Source organism: Eptesicus fuscus, chromosome 17 (assembly GCF_027574615.1).
Source record: "Eptesicus fuscus isolate TK198812 chromosome 17, DD_ASM_mEF_20220401, whole genome shotgun sequence".
Classification (NCBI taxonomy): Eukaryota; Metazoa; Chordata; class Mammalia; order Chiroptera; family Vespertilionidae; genus Eptesicus; species Eptesicus fuscus.
In genome coordinates this window covers 32,155,895-32,174,744 of record NC_072489.1, presented here as the reverse complement: position 1 = coordinate 32,174,744, position 18,850 = coordinate 32,155,895, and the positions used below count along the sequence as shown (strand labels likewise).

At 39.3% G+C, this 18,850-nt stretch overlaps 1 protein-coding gene across 2 annotated transcripts in view; it reads left to right on the top strand.

Annotated features, from left to right (window-relative positions):
- Positions 1–18,850, top strand: part of PRKG1 (protein kinase cGMP-dependent 1) — a 1,119,499-nt gene that overhangs the window by 980,948 nt on the left and 119,701 nt on the right. For both annotated transcript variants that reach the window (XM_008152952.3, XM_008152951.3), the window contains exon 8: positions 587–652. In XM_008152952.3, coding sequence (XP_008151174.1) covers positions 587–652 — 66 coding nt within the window. The remainder of the gene's footprint in view (positions 1–586; positions 653–18,850) is intronic.

The following is an 18,850-nucleotide window of genomic DNA, read 5'->3' as shown; positions in this document are numbered from 1 at the left end:
TTTCTGTCACTGTGATAAAGATTTGTCAAATACTCTTAATGAACCATAAGCTCTGTCACAGATGAGTAACTATGTACTAGAAGTTGCCAAAAGTTGAGCCACATAAAAGCAGGGTCTCTAAAGTAAGGAAATAATTGAAACAGATCAATTGTTCTCAAGGTTAGAATGATAAATTCATGCACGCTATGAATTAGATTCTCAGTCTCCAGAAATATACCTTCAGGTCCTTTAAAAAATTTCATCTGCCCATGTTTATTACTGTCTCCATCATTGACCAATTAATTTAGTAATTCCCCAGAGAGCATAGGGGATGATAATATAAAATTGTTTCATTTCTGTGAGTGAAACTTTACGTTTGAAGATTGTAACTGCTGAATTGTAACTGTAAAATTTGTGTGCTGCATGACAAGAACAAGGTGGTTCCTCAGAACAAAGAAATTTGAAAGACGAACAAAGCTTAAACCTGGAAGTGGATAAATCATAAAAGTATACATAATTTACTACGTTTCCTGAATGAATCGCAAGGAACACTTTCGTTCAATAGTAAAGGTTATTTTACTTCAGTGTGTCTCTCTTTTTTATACAGGGAGGATGTGAGAACAGCAAACGTAATTGCTGCAGAAGCCGTGACCTGCCTTGTGATCGACAGAGAGTAAGTACATTCTTTGTTATGCATATTGCACACTCATATCAGTGGCATACATGAGTTTCTGGAATTAGACATCATTTTATGGAGCTATTAATATTTGTTTCATATGTTTTCATTTTAAAATGACTTCTATACTTGATTGTCATTTCCATTATTCTTGAAAGTAGCTAACTCTGCCGTTCTAGCTTTGTGGTCTTCACCAAGGTACTGAAGCACTGTGAACTTCCCCTAAGCTCTTTTATAAACTGGGGATAATGCGACATGATAGCCATATTATGAGGATTAATGGGAACACACAAGGAAAGCCATGTGTCCCAATGTGTTTTAGTCAGGAGGCACTCAAGCGATGCCAGATATTTGTGTAAATTTTTAGAAGAAGTATAATAACTATAATAATAATATATTATTATTCTAATCAAATGTTATATTATTATTATCAGGAAATGGACTATTCCTTGAGCATATTTTAGTTATCTCGTCTTTTCTTCCATCTCCTGACTCCTATAATAGAAGCATTTTAGGAAGACAGTTTTGAAGAAAGCATCTTGTAGCCATAGGCATATATTTAGGACCCTTGAAAGTTTGTTCCATGATACCTAGCCCTGTTCCTTCCCTCCATTCTGACTTGCTGTTCTCATGACCTGAATGCTTCATAGGTTAAACTACAGATGTCAGATTGCTGACTCTCCAAGTGCCAGGCCCAAGGAGAAGTACTGCAAACCATCCATTTTAGTGGAGCTGGACTAGGCTGTGAGTGTCAGGGTGAAAGGAAACTGAGGGGGCAGATGTGATCAGCTCAGAATGCCAGAGTTGAGGTTGAGTTCGGAGGGGTCTGAGTAATGAGAGATCCCACCTGATTCACAAATCTCACATTTGGAAGCCCCTCTGAGTTGGACCTCTAGAACCAGAGCAGTGGCACAGGTGCCAAATGATAGTTGTATCCATAAATATCTCTGAAGTAGATATGCTTTGTCAGGTTCCCAGAAACAACCATTACCCATTCATTCATTCTTTCATTCAGCCAACATTTTACTGAGAATTTACTGTACACAAGGCATTGTGAGGGACCATGGAAGGAATCAAATGAGTAGCACAGGTCCTGGTTTGGGGGTTAGCTTCTAATATACACAAGTAATCATCATGCAGAGCAGAATACAGAAGGGTCCGGGTACATATTTATGGGCTTCTGGGTAAGAGAGTGACTGCTTCTGAAGATAATCAGGGAAGTCTTCATGAAAGAAATTATATCATTGGGTGGATCTGGAAATACTGGCCAGGCGATATAAATAAAGTGAACAGCAGAAGCAATGCTCACAAGGGAACTATGAGCTATTTAAACTGTCAAGAGTGAGGCTGTGTAAAGGTAGTTGGAGGAGAAATTATGACAAATAAGTTCATAGACATATTGGGGCTGGTTCATCAAGAACACTGAGTATTGAGATGAGAGTAACTCTGACAATTTTATGCAGCAAAATAATGCCACTCTAAACACTGTTTGGTAGGCTAATCTGCGAAGGTTGCATAAGATAAATAGAGGGAGAGACTAAGGGCTGAATTTGGTGAGAAGTCTATCAATCCAAGTGATGATCATAAGATATTTTGAAAAAGAGGAAAGTATAGCCATAGAAGTTTAATAACTTGATAGGTTTCATGGTAAATGGTAAATCACAGATTAACCTAATCACAAGGAATCAAATTGAATGAGATTTTGTGGGTCATCTAGTCTAGCTCCTTCATTTTAACTGAGGGCCTGAGAGATGCAGGAGTACCAAGTAGCATCACACACATACTTTTGTCTCATCGTAATTTTCTCTTTTCTCAAACCTAGTCATATATGGAGCGTGCACAGTGGAAAATGCCTGGGCTTTGGCAAATAAAGCCCAATATTTGAATCTTGACTGCAACATTTTATGACAATATGGGCAAGTTACTTAAACTCTAAGTCTCAATTTCCCCATCTGAAAAAGTAAGACGCTATTACCTAAATTATAAAATTGTTTTGAAGATCAATTTAACATACTTATAGTTACATAGGCAGCACAACATATGTAGTAAAGCACTCAATAAATGTCTACTTCCTCTTCTTACAAAAGGCATAGACATTGATTGATTTAAAGGTTTTCTCTGTAATCAGCATAAGTTTGTCTTATGGATCTAGATAGAGAGGACACCTTGAGTGAGATCTAATGTAAACATAAACATAGAGAAGACAGCTTGAGGCCAGGACTCAAGAAATGCGTTTCTGTACTCTTAGGAGAGAGTGTGGGCTTCCCACCAAGTATTGGATTTACAGCTTAATAAAAAAATCAAGCTGGAACTGAAGGATCCTGTCAAAAGCCTGGGGCTAGTACCTAATTTATGGCCAATTAGAGGGGCACCAGGGCTTCATCCCGTGCAAACAGATGGCAGAACTGTCAACAAGAGCAAATTTACAAGTGGGGTACCAGGTTAAATAAGCACATGACCTATCATTCCAGAGGGAGAGTAAAAGAATTAATTACTTGTAACTAATCATGCATGTCAGAAATTGTTTTCCATGCTCACTGACAAACTAGAAAATGATAAACAGATACGTGCTTTCCTTAAAAAGCATTCTCTGAGAATTGGTTTCTTGCAACCTAATCATTATCTTCATAACGATCTGCAGTGATTCCAAAATTCGTGGAAGTATATTTAAAAAGAATATTAGTCTAACAAAACAAAATGGAGCCAGGGACATGGAAGCATGCAACAGACTGAGGATTCTCAGAGGGAAGGAGGGGAGGGGGATAGAAAAGATCATCGTAAGCAATGCTCACAAGGGAACTATGAGCTATTTAAACTGTTGAGAGTGAGGCAGTGTAAAGGTAGTTGGAGGACTTACATGCATATATGCATAACCCATGGACACAATAGTGGGGTGAAGGCCTGGGGAGAGAACAGGATTGGGGTGGAGGGGTCAATGGGAAAAAAAGAGGGACAGCTGTAATACTTATGACAATAAAGATACATTTGAAAAAAGAAGACAACCTCTTGAAATAAAGACATTCTGAAGTGGAAAAACAAGAATATTAGTCTAAAAGAACAATCTATTTCTATTAATACATGTTTTTGAATATATATAAATAACTAGGTGCCTTTAGCACCTCTTGCTTCAGAATCCATGAAAAGAAATAAATATAAGAGTAAGTGGCATTGTTGTGTTTCAGACTGTTATGGAATATTTCTTCTTTGGCATGGAAAGGTGTTGATGAAGGTAGATGTTCAGTAAGATAATTTATTTTTGACATTGAGATCATTGTGAAAAACGGTAATATAAGTACTAGTGAATATTGAAAGTTATATATTTCTCCCTAGGAAATCAAGTTCTAAGTTAGACTTGTAACTCTGTCGCAGACTTACTGTGTAACCTTCAAGATATAGGGACACAGGTTCATGCTGGTTGATACATAGTAGTTTGAACTTCATGTGTGTGCTTTCCACCTGCTTCCCTGGTTATCTGACTCCCCCACCCAGGAATATACAGGTCTCCTTGATCCAACCACTAAAAGGTGGCATCTGACAAACACCAGGCCCAGTTTCCATTCTTACTGGTCAGAACCTATGCCGTACTGGCTGTTAATTATTGTGACTATCACCCCAGTAATGTCAGCTTAAATGACATTTTATCACCATTGATTTCAAACTTTTATTTTACCAAACCCATTGTTTACATGAAATGAAATAGAAAGTACACAGAAACTTCTCTGGCTCCATGGGGGTAAGCTCTTTAGAGAGGCCAAGGGTCTTCTTATTCTCCCTCACCCCCAAATCCTTCCAGGTGGTTCCTAGGAGTTGGTAAGGTAATTTACAAACCACATATAGCTTACCCTCTCATTGATGACACATGATATTTAGTCACACTTTGGAGCCAGTTGTGACACTGATACCAAGAACTGGCCTAGAGGAAGCGCAGTGTGCTTGGCATAAAAATGACGAGATTAGGAGCGAATGTCAAGTGTCAGATTACAGGACATTACAAATAACCAATTCCATTGACTTTTGGTAACCTGTTTGCTGCTCTATTTTTTATGGGTCTTGGGACCAGCAATAAACATACGGATTGCCTCCTAATCGTTAGCCTAGTGGCAAAAATCTTGCTACTTTTAATATTTTTATAATCTTGTTACTTTTAAAAATTTATGGCATGAATATGACTATTACACATGAGGCAACTATAACTCTAGGAGGTTAAAAATGTGAACAACACTCACTTAGGCTCCCCTGATCTATAGAGATACTTCAACTTCTAAAATGGCTATTCGTATTAAAACTGGAATAAAAGTGTCAGAAGAGATGGAAACATGGAGAAAATAGTACTTATCCAATTTCTCTCAGTGAGAGTGCTATAGGTGTTTCTGCTAAGCAACTTGATGAGGGGTGGGGTGAGGCTCATCAAGACACAGGCTCAAGGAAGATAAATGATCACTACCTTGCCCATGAAGTATAGTGGGTTGTATTTAGTGCAGTTTTCCTTCCTGGGGGGGGGGGTATGCAAGTGTGAAGCCATAGCTATACCACTTAAACCAGGGGTAAGGGAATGTTTTTTCTGTAAAGGATCAGATAGTAAATATTTTATGCTTTGTGGGTGAAATGATCTTTGTTGTACCTACTCAACTCCTCTGTTGTGAAGCATCCATCTTATATAAAAACTGCTGTTTGAAATTTTAACCCTCCTATTTTTTGCTTCTGTAAATGCTTGCTTGCTTAAATAATAAGGAAAAGAAGACTACTCCCACTTCAGAGAGGCCATTAAACCTTCCCCAGATGAAGTTATCAGTGCTGGCACCAGGCCAGGCCTTTGGTTGAGGTCTCAAGGCCCCAGCACATAGGGGCTGTTTAAGAACTTGCAAAGGGGGCCAGAAACACCCCATATTTGGGAGACAACAAAGGTAAAAACATATAAATAGGGAAAGTTCCTCCATGTTGGGGTCCAGAATTTGAGAGACATTTTCCTCTGGACCCGCGCGTAATAAATGTAACTCCATCTCTCTAAGTATTGCTTGGTTCTTCTCCGGTTTTCTGTAACAGTTGTAGCGCAAAAGCAACCAAAGTTATTCCATAAATAAATGACATTGGTTGTGTTCATAAAGCTTTGTTGATAGACACTGAGATTTAAATTTCATATTATTTTCATGTGCCAAGAAGTTTTATTCATCTTCTAAGACTTCTTTATTTTCACTATTTTAAAAATACATAAAAAAAATCATTCTTAGCTACTGGTCAGACAATGGGCTGAATTTGGTCTGTGATCCACAGTTTGCTGACCCCTGACTTTAATAGTGTAAAGAATGGAGTGTGGCTCCCAATAGCCCTGTTCAGATCTTCCTTCATGCTGTGCTCAGCCTGTCTTTTAAATGAAGCAAATACATAAAGACACTGCTTGAAGTGCCCTCAGTGTTGGTCCTCCAGGTGCCATCTGCCTACGTGCCCTTCCCTCCCTGACACCCTTTCCCCCAAGTCTCCTTGTTTTCTTCTCTGTACTCTCTGTAGACACTACATGCCCCCATGCACACACCACGTTTCTTTGGTTTTGATCCCTGCCGTTAATTTCATTCTTGTATTCACTAGGACTTCACTCCAGGCTTTGTATTAATTTGGCTAACAGCTAATTAGAGATTAAGATGGTTCTCTGCAGAGTTATTTGCATTTTGATGACATACTCCGGAAGACTAAAAAATCATGAAAATCTAAAAGAGTTTAGAATTTTCAGGTGCCGAGCAGGGAGAGGAGAAGGATAATTCAGGGGGAAATTGGGATACAGCAGAACCTGTCAGGCGCCATTTTAACCCCACCAACCAGGTCAGTCTCATGGGGCCCATGCACCATCTAGTCACCTGTGTCCTTGTCTTTATATAGCTTGCCATTCTGGGTCCACATGATAGGACCATAGGGACTGCACATGTGACAATACCTGTAGCCACATTGCTTAACTGATAGGGTGATAAACTTAAAATATTTCGCAGCCTCAGCCTTTCCTACAGCCTAAGTGGATTTTACTTTGGTTCATTTTCGAGAATGAAATCGGGGGTGATGTGAGGATATTGGCAGCATGATCACAAGAAAGCAAATGTGCATCATGAAGAATGGTGTCGGCAGCAATCATTTGGGGTTATCTTTTTTATGGAGCTGTTATTGTTTTGTGTGCTTTACAAAAAAAAATATTTATTAGGCAGGAGAGATAAAATCCAGAAGTTTAGAAGAAAGGGAGACGTTTTCTTAGTTCAGTTTAATGATGTGAGAGTTGAATTATAGCACGCCCTGAGCAAGCATGATCTATCTACAAAATAAGCACACTCCCACTAGAAAAGGAACATATCCAGAGACAGTATTTGGTGGTTAAAGTCATGGAAAGAGGTATGAGGCTTTAAAATGGTAGGCCCTCCTCTGAAAGTCCATAAAGAAATGATACAAAACCTCACTGATGGGAAAACTCATGGCAAAGGTCCGGTCTCTTGCTTTATCCACCCAACTAGAACTTACTGGTTACTTGTCATATGCCATCCACTCAGACATCTAGTATTTGGGGGGTTTAGAGGTAAATATGTAAATATTATTTTTATCTATATTGTATATGTAATCCCAAGCTCTAACCTGTTAAGTCACAACCCCATAGAAAGTTTGCACAGTACTCTTTGGTCAACTATGGACTTTATTCAAGATAAGAGAAGTCCCGTGTCATTACTATGTTGGTGGACCATTAATCATACTTAGCACATTCTTTGTTTGTTTAAAAAACTTGGTTGAAAATTTTAGATGGTGACTGGATTAGTCAGAAAGTCATAGCAGATATTTAAGAATGAGAAATAGGAGGGACCTTATAGATCAGAGCTTGACAAACTTTTTCTATAAAAAATGAGATAATGCATACTGTTTTCAGTTTTGTGGCAACTTCTTTGTCATAAAAGCTTAACTCTGCCATTTGGCTAAGGGCAGTAGCTTGTTAAACCCTGTTATAGTTCAGCTTTATTTTACAGGTGAGAAAATTGAAGCCCGGAAGTATCAGGCACACTCAAATCACAGTTTTTAATGAGTAATCAAGATAGATAATGCATTTACATTATTGTATTCTAATGCATTTTTAATTTTTTTTATTTTTATTTTTTAATGAATCTTTATTGTTCAGATTACAATTGTTTCTCCTTTTTCCCCACATATCTCCCCACCACCCAGTTCCCACCCCCCTCTGCCCTTATCTCCCCCCTCCCCCCGACTGTCCTTATCCATAGGTGTATGATTTTTGTCCAGTCTCTTCCCATACTCCCCACACAGACACCCCTTTCTCCCTGAGAATTATCAATCCACTCCCATTCTAGGCCTCTGATTCTATTAAGTTCACCAGTTTATTCTGTTCCTCAGATTTTTAATTCACTTGACTTTTAGATTCACTTGTTGATAGATATGTATTTGTTGTTCATAATTTTTATCTTTCTTCTTCTTTTTCCTCTTTTTAAAGAATACCTTTCAGCATTTCATATAATGCTGGTTTGGTGGTGATGAACTCCTTTAGCTTTTTCTTATCTGTGAAGCTCTTTATCTGCCCTTCAATTCTGAATGATAACTTTGCTGGGTAGAGTAGTCTTGGTTGTAGGTTCCTGCTATTCATCACTTTGAATATTTCTTGCCACTCCCGTCTGGCCTGCATGGTTTCTGTTGAGAAATTAGCTGATAATCGTATGGGAGCTCCCTTGTAGGTAACTAACTGTTTTTCTCTTGCTGCTTGTAAGATTCTCTCTTTGTCTTTTGCTCTTGGCATTTTAATTATGATGTGTCTTGGTGTGGTCCTCTTTGGATTCCTTTTGTTTGGGGTTCTGTGCGCTTCCTGGACTTGTAAGTCTATTTCTTTCATCAGGTGGGGGAAGTTTTCGTTCATTATTTCTTCAAATAGGTTTTCAGCATCTTGCTCTCTCTCTTCTTCTGGTACCCCCATAATTCTGATGTTGGTTCGCTTGAAGTTGTCCCAGAGGCTTCTTACACTATCTTCAACTTTCTGAATTCTCTTCTCTTCATGCTTCTCTGGAGGAGTGTCCTTGGCCTCTTTGTATTCCAAATCTTTGAGTTGATTCTTGCAATCCTCTAGTCTGCTGTTGGGTCTCTGTATAATATTTTTTATCTCAGTCAGTGTATGTTTAATTTCTAGTTGGTCCTCATGGAATTTATCGGCCTTTTCCATGAAATTCTTGAAAAACCTTATAACCGTGGTTTTGAACTCTATGTCCAGTCGCTTGTTCTCCTCCATTTCTTTGGTTTGGGATCTGTTTCCTTGCCTTCTCATTTTCGCTGCTTCCCTGAGTTGGTAGGGTAGCTTTGTGTACTAGGTGTCCTATTGGTTCAACGGGTCAGCCTCCCAGTTACTTGAGGTGGACACTCTTGGTGTACCCTTGTGTACTGTGTGTCCCCCAGCAGGAGCTACAGCAAGGGCTAGTTTTCTCCTCCTTTGCTTGGGCGGATTTGGAGCAGTCTGACTAGAGCTACAGTTAATTTGGTTGAGCTGTCACAGAACAGGCCATTTATATGCAAAAGCCGCTGTGTGGAGCCTGGGCGGGTTTGTAGAATGTGTGGGGCGGGGCCTCAGGGCGGGGTCTCAGGGCGTCACTAGGCTGGGGCGTGGCCAACGGCGATGGCTGCTGTCAGCCCTCTCTGCCTTTCCACGTTTCCAAGTCCCTGCGCCCCGCTCTCCAGCACAGTAAACAATGATTGCTGGTCGCACCTCTGCAAAAAAGTCACTCTCACTTTCCGACCCGATGGCCGAGAGTCCAGCTTCTCCCCGTAGGTGTCTGGGTCCCCCGAGTGTCCCCAGAAACTGGATTTCAGAGTGATCGGGAGCTTGTCTCCCTGCGGGTTGAAGAAAAGCCGCGCACCCAGCCGCCCGCCGCCGGCCCGATTCGCGTGCCTCCGTACCTCAGCTTTTCAGCGTTTGTGCTCCTTTCTCTTCTTAGCTGTAAATCTTCCACTCAGCCAGCTTTCCCGTGGTTCTGGGTGGTAGATGTTTTGTCTTTTAGTTGTATTTTTGAAATTGTTGTGTGAGGCAGCAGATTAGTTGTTTAACTATGCCGCCATCTTGGTTCCTCTCTCCCTTCAACAATAATCGCATTTTTAAAATATATATATTTTATTGATTTCAGAGAGGAAGGGTGAGGGAGAGAGAGATAGAAACATCAGTGATGAGAGAGCATCATTGATTGGTTGCCTCCTGCATGCCCCACACTGGGGATGGAACCCAAAACCCAGGCATTTGCCCTGACCGGGAATCGAACTGTGACCTCCTGGTTCATAGGTTGACGATCAACCACTGAGCCACATTGGCCAGTCTCTAAAGCATTTTTATAACACTTTGAAAAACTTCTCTTCCAAAGTTTTTTAATCCTCACTTTGAGGATATGTTTATTGATTTTTTAGAGGGAGAGGAAGGGAGAAGAAGTGAGAAACATTGATGTGAGAAACATCGATTGGTTGCCTCCCAGTATAGAACCTGCAACCTAGGTATGCGCCCTAACTGGGAATCAAACCTGAAACCTTTGGTTTACAGAACAATGCTCCAACCAACTGAGCCACCCAACCAGGCCCTATCTTTCAAATTTTTAAATTATTTTTAAATTGAGGCATGAGAAAGGTGAATCCTTGGGGGAGGGAGGGCATGGATTGTCCAAACTCTTTAGTGCTAAGGATAGGATTGCAACAGAGAGGTCTCATGATATATGTTTCAGTGCTTTTTTACCGGAATCACATTATGATTTAATTTACCAAGATATAAGACTCATGCATTTACTAACTCAATAAGCACATATTAAGTATCTACTGTGTGTGAAGCCCTAGACTCAGAGCTGTGATAAATAAAATCATGAAAATAAATAACATAATGATATTAGCAAAAACATCTACCTGATAAAGAAAAAAATCGATGGTTTATGAACTAAGCCAAAATATATTTGTTGGATTAAATCCGTAATTAATTCTATTGCTAAGAAGAAATGTTAGTGGGCAAGATCTTTGAGTTCCAAATGCCTCTTCAAATGACAACCAACCTCACTGCATCAAAACCTCACCATCTGGCCAAATAGTTGGAATCACTGAATGAAAATGGCAATTTTAATACTTTACTTCATTTATTTCATCAAAAATAAATGGGGCCTTTGCTCAATCACTCCCCTGACCTTCTGCAATGAGCTGGTTTCTCCTGTAAATGTTCGCTGCATCATCATTTACTTGCTATGTCATGCATTTACCACACTTGTTCATCTGTTTTAACTTATGAACTACACCAGCTTGAGGGCTGACACCATGTTTATTTTGTCCACTGCTGCACCCTATGTTCTTAGCACAGTGTCAGGAAGCCCATACAGTAAGCACTCACTAGCATCGGTTGCAATGAATGAATGAATAATGCTGTATTGGTCTGGGTCCAATACAGAGACAGCACACAGTAATCTGAACGGGACAAGTTTATTGTGAAGAATTAGAAACTAAATAGGGGATTGGAGTAAGGAAGGATTAGCTAGTAAGAAGTAAAGAGAACACTAGAGGATGTACAAATAGGAGATATAAGGCATAGTCACCCTAAGCCTGTGAGAGAGCACTCAGAGAGGACCCTTCCCTCTCACCCTCACCCTCTCCACCCTCTACCCTGCCCAGCTGGGACAGAGAACTAGACCTTGTCATTAAGCAGGGTTTCTGAAATTTGGCACTATTGACATTTTGGGTCATATATATTATATTTCTGTGTGCATCCTGTACATCCTGACCTGCGCCAACTAGATACTAGTAACCCCTCCCCGCTCCCTCTAGACATTAACAAATGTCCCTTCAGGACAAAATCACCCTCCCTGAGAAGGAAACAGCCATGGCTTGCTATGGTCTGAAGTGCTTTGATGCCATGCCCGTGGAACTTGCACCAGAATTCTTCCATGTAGGGCTCCAGGGAAAGCTGTTCATGGGAAGTATACAAGTACCCAGGGAAAGCTGCTGGCTGCGTGGTGTTGCTGGACTCCATATACTGAAGTAGGCAGACTGGAGAAGCCGCAAAAACCTACCAAGCACATTGGAACCAGGAAGTAAAACCCTTTAGTCTTGCAGTGTCTGCCAGTGTCCTCCTCTGGCAAAGTTCTAGTACCAGGTGGCAAAAAAAAATAAAATAAAAATAAAATAATAAATTAATAGTCCAGATAATTTTTGACAGAACAGTCAATAAGGGTGAATTTAGAGTTGACAATACAGATTCCAAACCAAATCCTATTCTGAGATTCAGAGCTATAAAAAAAAAAAAAAAAAGCAGTGTTTTTTGTTTTTTGGGGTTTTTTTTGTATGACTAGGAGTAATTCCTGGCCAAACGGATACATTAAAAAAAGCAACATGTGCCTGGCTGGTGTGGTGCAGTGGTTGAGCATCGACCCATGAACCAAGAGGTCATAGTTTGATTCTCAGAGCATATGCCTGGGTTTCAGGCTCAATCCCCAGTAGGGGGCAAGCAGAAAGCAGCCAATCAGTGATTCTCTGTCATCATTGATGCTTCTCCTATCTCCTCCCTCTTCCTTTCTCTCTCTCTGAAATCAATAAAAAGATATTTTCTTAAAAAATCAGCAGAGAAACCGTTTCAGTGCGAGAACTGGATGAATGGAGGACGGTGTTCTGCCTGTAGCATCCCAGAGGACTTGCTGCACAAAGTGCAATGTGAGTGGAGTCTTTAAGTTTGAGTAGGGATTTTATAAGTAAAGAACAGAGAGTAAAGGCACATCTTGCTGAGGGAAGGGCAACCATAAAGACCTGGAATTTGGAAAGGCCATTGAATAGTAGTAAGTAGAATATGGCAGAAAACAAAAACAGGATTTATGGGTTAAGGAATTGGATTGTCAATTAGACAGGTGAGATATTATCCTCTGGGCAATGAGGAACCAACATAGGGCTGTTGCTACTGCAGTTTGTATTTATTTTTGAAGGAAGGGAGTGGAAGATAGATTGCTAAGCTACAGTCCTACAGATTGTTCATTAGAGCTTAAGAGTCTAAATGTTTCTCAAAAGCAGATTTGGGGAAATAAATGTGGAAGGTAAGAGAAGTGCTTCTATCTTGGGAGACTTGGGAGATATCTGTCTATAAAAGATCAAAAGTATGGGAGACAAAGCAGGTTGGGATGGAAGTAATTAGTCAATTCAGTTATGGGTATTGTAAGTTCAAACTGCTTAAGTGGTATTCAGATATTTACATTGGCAGTAAGAAATGAGTTTGTGTTTTCTTCCCCCTGACAATTAGACAATGAATGGAAATTGATGTTGGAGTTCACAGTTAATGAGTTTTAAAATATTGCAATTTTGTTAATGATAATTATTGTTTCATTTTGTACTAGTGAATAAAGAATTTTTCCGTAAATTCTTAAAACCGTCTATATTTCTGAGGCGTGCAATTTTTTTCTGTTGGATGTTTTAAACTGTTCTCTAGAGATTCATAAACATCTTTGAAATCCAGAAACCAGCTGTATGAATGAATAAGAAAAGCTGAGAAAACTTTGTTTCCAAATCTGAAAAATTAATCTTAATTTTTTCAATTAAGAGGGTCATATTTGAAATTCTCTTTAAAAGTTTTCAGTATGGTGTTTTTAGCTTTTTATTTGAGGAGGGATTATAATGCTTCTTGTGTTCTAGAGATAAAGCAAAAAAGGAAGATGCCACAATTAATTTCTTTTTTTTTTTTTTATTGATCAGAGGAAGGGAAGGAGGGAAGGGGGAGATAGAGATTGAGGGACAGATTGATTTTGATGTGAGAGAGAAACATCGATTGGTTGCCTGATGGGATCAAACTGGCAACCTGCACATGTGCCCCGTTTGGGAATGGAACCCACCACCTTTTGGCGTATGGGACAATGCTCGAACCCACTGAGAACACCAGCCAGGGCTCCATGATTAATTTCTGACAGAAGCTTAACCATCAGTTTAAAAATCAACAGTTTAATCATTAAGTTTGAAAGTTGAATTCTGCTTTAGATATTCACATTGCTTTTTCGGTGGAGTTAAGTGGTTTTGCTTACTTTGGTAGGTACAATTCCCTGGTGAGAGAGCTATTACAGGCCCAGCTGGGTCATGAAGATCTGAGACCTTCCTTCTCTTTGCTATATATCTAGCAGTGGGTGCTCATTTTGTAACTCATAGCATAGATGCATGAACTAGATTAGCATCAGCTACAGAAACAGTGAAATCTGTTCCCAGACTAAGCTTTACTTACAAAGGAGGACCTTTCAGAATTACTAGTTTGGATGAACTCTAATGGTCACATTAGGCCCCACCCTGTGATAGTCATGTAATTGAACTGCTATTAAACAGAGACCAGACTAGCAAAGGTAAATAATGATTTGGTAGTTGGTAAGGATGATGGTGTTCTAGAAGCACTATTGATAATAAAGTTCTTTTAAAAATATATTTTATTGATTTTTTACAGAGAGGAAGGGAGAGGGATAGAGAGTTAGAAACATCGATGAGAGAGAAACATCCATCAGCTGCCTCCTGCACAACTCCTACTGGGGATGTGCCCGCAACCAAGGTACATGCCCTTGACTGGAATCGAATCTGGGACCCTTCATTCTGCAGGCCAACACTCTGTCCACCAAGCCAAACAGGTTAGGGCTGATAATAAAGTTTTATCTAGACAAAAACCCCACTTGGGCTGAGTGAAAATTTAATTATGTTACATAATTCACACAGGGTTGATTTGTTTCTCCCTTCTTTGTCTTGTTTTTACATTTTATAAAGTCAGTGTCAAGTATTATAAACATAAATGTTCATTGAGAAAAATTGAAAAGCACAGAAAAATATAGATATAATACAGATATTCATGGTAACTAACGTTTCAGTATGTTTTCTTAAATAGTGAGATCATGCTGTCTAAACTATTTTCCTACTTTGCTCACATACACACACAAACACACATATACACACTCACAAATAGAAGTAGATAGGTATAGTTAGATATACTGATAGACAGATTTACAACGCCATTTATTGAACACATGCCAATCACAAAGCTAATTGATATTGATAGATTGATGATAATACATACATGTATTAATACATATATACATAACTTCTCTAATAGCACATATGCAAAGAATACTTTTTCTCCTCCATTGTTAAGGTAACCTGGGCTTCAGAGAGCCCAAGTATCATGTTGCAAAACATATAACCTGAAAGTAGAGAAATGAGTTTGAACATAAATCTCTCTATTTTCAAAGTCCATTACATCACATTATCCTATCATGTTGAATTAGTAATTTACCATGTTAACAAAACATTTCACTAGTATAATTTAAGTCTCTTTAGTTTCTTAAATGTGCTTTGACATGGTATTTTTATTTTGTAAAGAATTATTTGCACATACCTTTGTACCTCTTTAGAAGTACTTTCTTGAGGAGCTACTCAGTAGTGGAATTGCTGATTCTAAGAATATGCATATTTTTAAGTTGTGGTCTAGACCAGTGGTCGGCAAACTCATTAGTCAACAGAGCCAAATATCAATAGTACAGCGATTGAAATTTCTTTTGAGAGCCAAATTTTTTAAACTTAAACTTCTTCTAACGCCACTTCTTCAAAATAGACTCTCCCAGGCCGTGGTATTTTGTGGAAGAGCCACACTCAAGGGGCCAAAGAGCCTCATGTGGCTCGCGAGCCGCAGTTTGTCGACCACTGGTATTGTACAGTTCATTCCCCAGTAGTGATGTGTGAGAACATCTGTTTCACTGCACTCTGACCAGCCTGACTTTTTGATCGAAGGAATCTTAAAAGGCAGGATAGGGCATATCAGCCCAGGGCATGAAATATGTCACCACCTCAGAAGAGCTAGTTTGACATTTACTTTTCTCTTGTAATTGATTTATTGAGCTTAGTTATTGACAATTAAAACTTGGAAGATTGTTCATTGTTTTACAATGGCTTCTTTGTCCTGGAGAAGACTAAACACATTTAAAAAGGCTTTGGAAAATTGTTAAAGAAGAAAAACGCTCAAATAACCTTTTTCTGTAATGTCAGAAGTAAATAGTAGAGGCTAACAAGGTACCTGGAAAGAAAGGATAAACGGAGAAAATGGAAATTATCCCAGTGACTAATTAAAATGTGGACCAAAATTATGATGTGAGAAGGCCCCAATTTATAGATGATACAGAATGTTGAGAAGAAGGGATGGGTTTAGAGCAGTCAGTATGTGAATTCTGAGCATCCTGGTATGATGCCTTTATTTTTAATACTCTTTCATCTCAGTCCTCACCATAGTCCCGTGGAAAAGAATGACATTTTTGAAAATCCAGAAAAGGAAGGTGAAGATCAAAGAGGCCCAATGACTTTTTCAAAGCCACACAGCAGGATTAGAATTCCAGGGATGTTTGACTCCAAGACCATGATCTGTCTATTGTACCCTCTTTAAGCTGTTTCTTCTTTACCAACACATTGTTAACTGGCAAGCTAGATTCGGCTGCAGTAATCTTTGCAAAAGAGCAGTGCGGGAGAGATTGAGGAAGAGAGACTAATGCTTCTGAGGTAAGGAACAGTGTCAATAGCCTGACTAAGGCAGTGGAAATAGATATGAAAAGGAAGAACAGATTCAGGAGAGATTACAAACATAGACTTGGTGAACTTGGGTCAAAGTGAAAGTCAGACATAAAACCAAGATATCTAGCCTGCAATAGTGGTTAAACGATAATGCCATTTAGGGAGAAAAGGAACCTAGCAGTAAGTCTTGATGGAAGATGGTTAATGAAGTGGGCTAAACTGAGTTTGTGGTGTTGGTGAGATGTGCATGTGACACTGAGCAAAAACGATCACAGTATGGATCTGGGAAGTTCAAGGACAGAGACAGATTTGAAAGTCAGTTTTCTGGGGATCCTAACTGAAATCTTTGAGGAAATGATATTTTCTGGCAGAGCTTAAAGGAAAGTGTAATTAGTGTATGATGTGAAAATGAGCAAAAAGCAGGCTTCCTGGGATCAACCCCAGATCTACCATTTTCTAGTGCTGTGATCACAGTCAAGTTACATAATCTTTCTAAGCCTTATCTCTTGTTTCTTGTTTTTCCACCAGGAGACATTGACAGTATCTAGAGACTTTTTAAAAAATTGTCATAACTGAGATTTCTAAGGGCATATGATGGTTAGAGAAGAGGAATGTTGCTAAATGTTGTAGGGCCTGTCCTATCTGACCCCAATGTCAGTAGTGCTGAGTTTGAAACTATGCGTTGTAAATTTTCTATAAAACAAGGATAATTGTACTTTCCTCATAGAGTTTTTGTGAAGTTTTAATGAGATAATGCAGGTAAAAAACAAGACTGACCATCTCATAAACAATAAATATATAAGAAAAACTAGAGGCCCGGTGCACGACATTCGTGCACTGTGGGGAGGGGGAGTCCCTCAGCCCGGCCTGCACCCTCTTGCAGTCCAGGACCCGTCAGGGGATGTCCGTCTGCCGGCTTAGGCCTGTGGACATCCCCCAAGGGGTCCTTAGTGCTGCTACGGAGGTGAGAGAGGCTCCTGCCACCACCACTGTGCTCACCAGCCATGAGTCCGGCTTCTGGCTGAGAGGCGCTCCCTCTGTGGGAGTGCACTGGTCACCAGGGGGCAGCTCCTACGTTGAGTGTCTGCCCTCTGGTGGTCAGTGTGCGTCATAGCAGCCAGTCATTCTGCCATTCAGTCAATTTGCATATTAGCCTTTTTTATATAGGATAAGTCAATTGAATTGGCAAAGTATACAATTTGGGTAACTGTTAACCTTTGAGGAGCAGCAGAGGAAGAATTGTGTGTGTGATATATGCTGAGACATAATCTACAGGAGAAGGAGGAGGAGGAGATAACTGGGATTAACAGCAGATTAGTGATAACTTTGAGTAATAAGAATGAAAAAAAATGGGAAAGAATGTCAGGTTGCAAATAAGTTAAGAATTAAATTACAAATGAGGATAAGAGATAGTAAAAGAAATATTTAAACTGGCTATTTGGTCACAAAGGATAGTTTTGTATTTTATGTTTGGAGGAACCATCCTGTTTATGAACTGAAAAGAAGGAAAAGTCTAAATGGAGGCAATGAAAGAACATTGTAATTGATGGATCAACAGTCTAGAGGAAAGAGATAAAGGAGTTCATGTCAGGATGATGAAGAGAGGATTTGCTTTTGAAAGAGTTGGGGTGCATCCTCTAGGAGAGAAATGTAATGATAATGTCACTATACTTAGGTCCTTGGAAAGAAATGGATACCAAGTATTTAACTTTTTATGAACTTCTCTAATATTACAAATGAAAATGGTCTTTAATGGCCCAGCTACACAAGATGTTTCTTCTAAATCATATTAATGTCTTCATGAAACTTCCTGTGATGAACTGAATTATGTCCTCTAAATCCATATGTTGAAGCCCCAAACATCTCAGTGTGACTGTATTTGGAAATAGGGACTGTACCAAGTAATCAAGGTTAAGTGAAGTCATAGGGGTTGAGCCCTAATCCAAAAGGCCTGGTGTCCTTACAATAATAAGATTTTCTAGGAGGGTACACACACACAGGAAAGTCCATGTGAGGGCACAGTGAGAAGGGTGTCTGTAAGTGAAGAAGAAAGACTTTACCAGAAATCAACCTCACTAGCACCTTGATCTTGGATTCTCAGCCATGAGAACTGTGAGAAATAGATTTCTGTTGTTTGAGTCACCCAGTCTGTAGCATTGTGGAATGGCAGCCCTAGCAGACTAATACACTGTCTAGTGGGAAATTCTATAGATTTAGTGAATAGAAGAAATAAGATGATCTGTTAAAATGAAAAATATTTCTCTTAAGAATTCCACTGATCATGAACACAGCCTGTGAGAGAGAGCACAATATTTGATACCGAATCCTATTTCCAGTGATTAGGCTTCAGCTTTCCATATTGGAAGATAAAAATGATGTACTGGTTGGGATTATGAATCAGTGTCAGGTTGCTTCCATTCAGATCCCAGTGGTAACACTTCCTCGCCATGTGACCTTGGGTAAATTACTTAATTGTCCTATCCCCAGTTGCTTTATCAGTAAAACAGGAAGGATTCATGTAAAATAGTACAATTCCTAACACATACTAGTTATTACTTTCATGTTTTGCTTAACATTTTTGTTATTACGGTATTCTCAAGCATTTTGTGACATTAAAAATATATTTACCTCTTAGCTTCTAATGATTTTATCTTGTAAAGT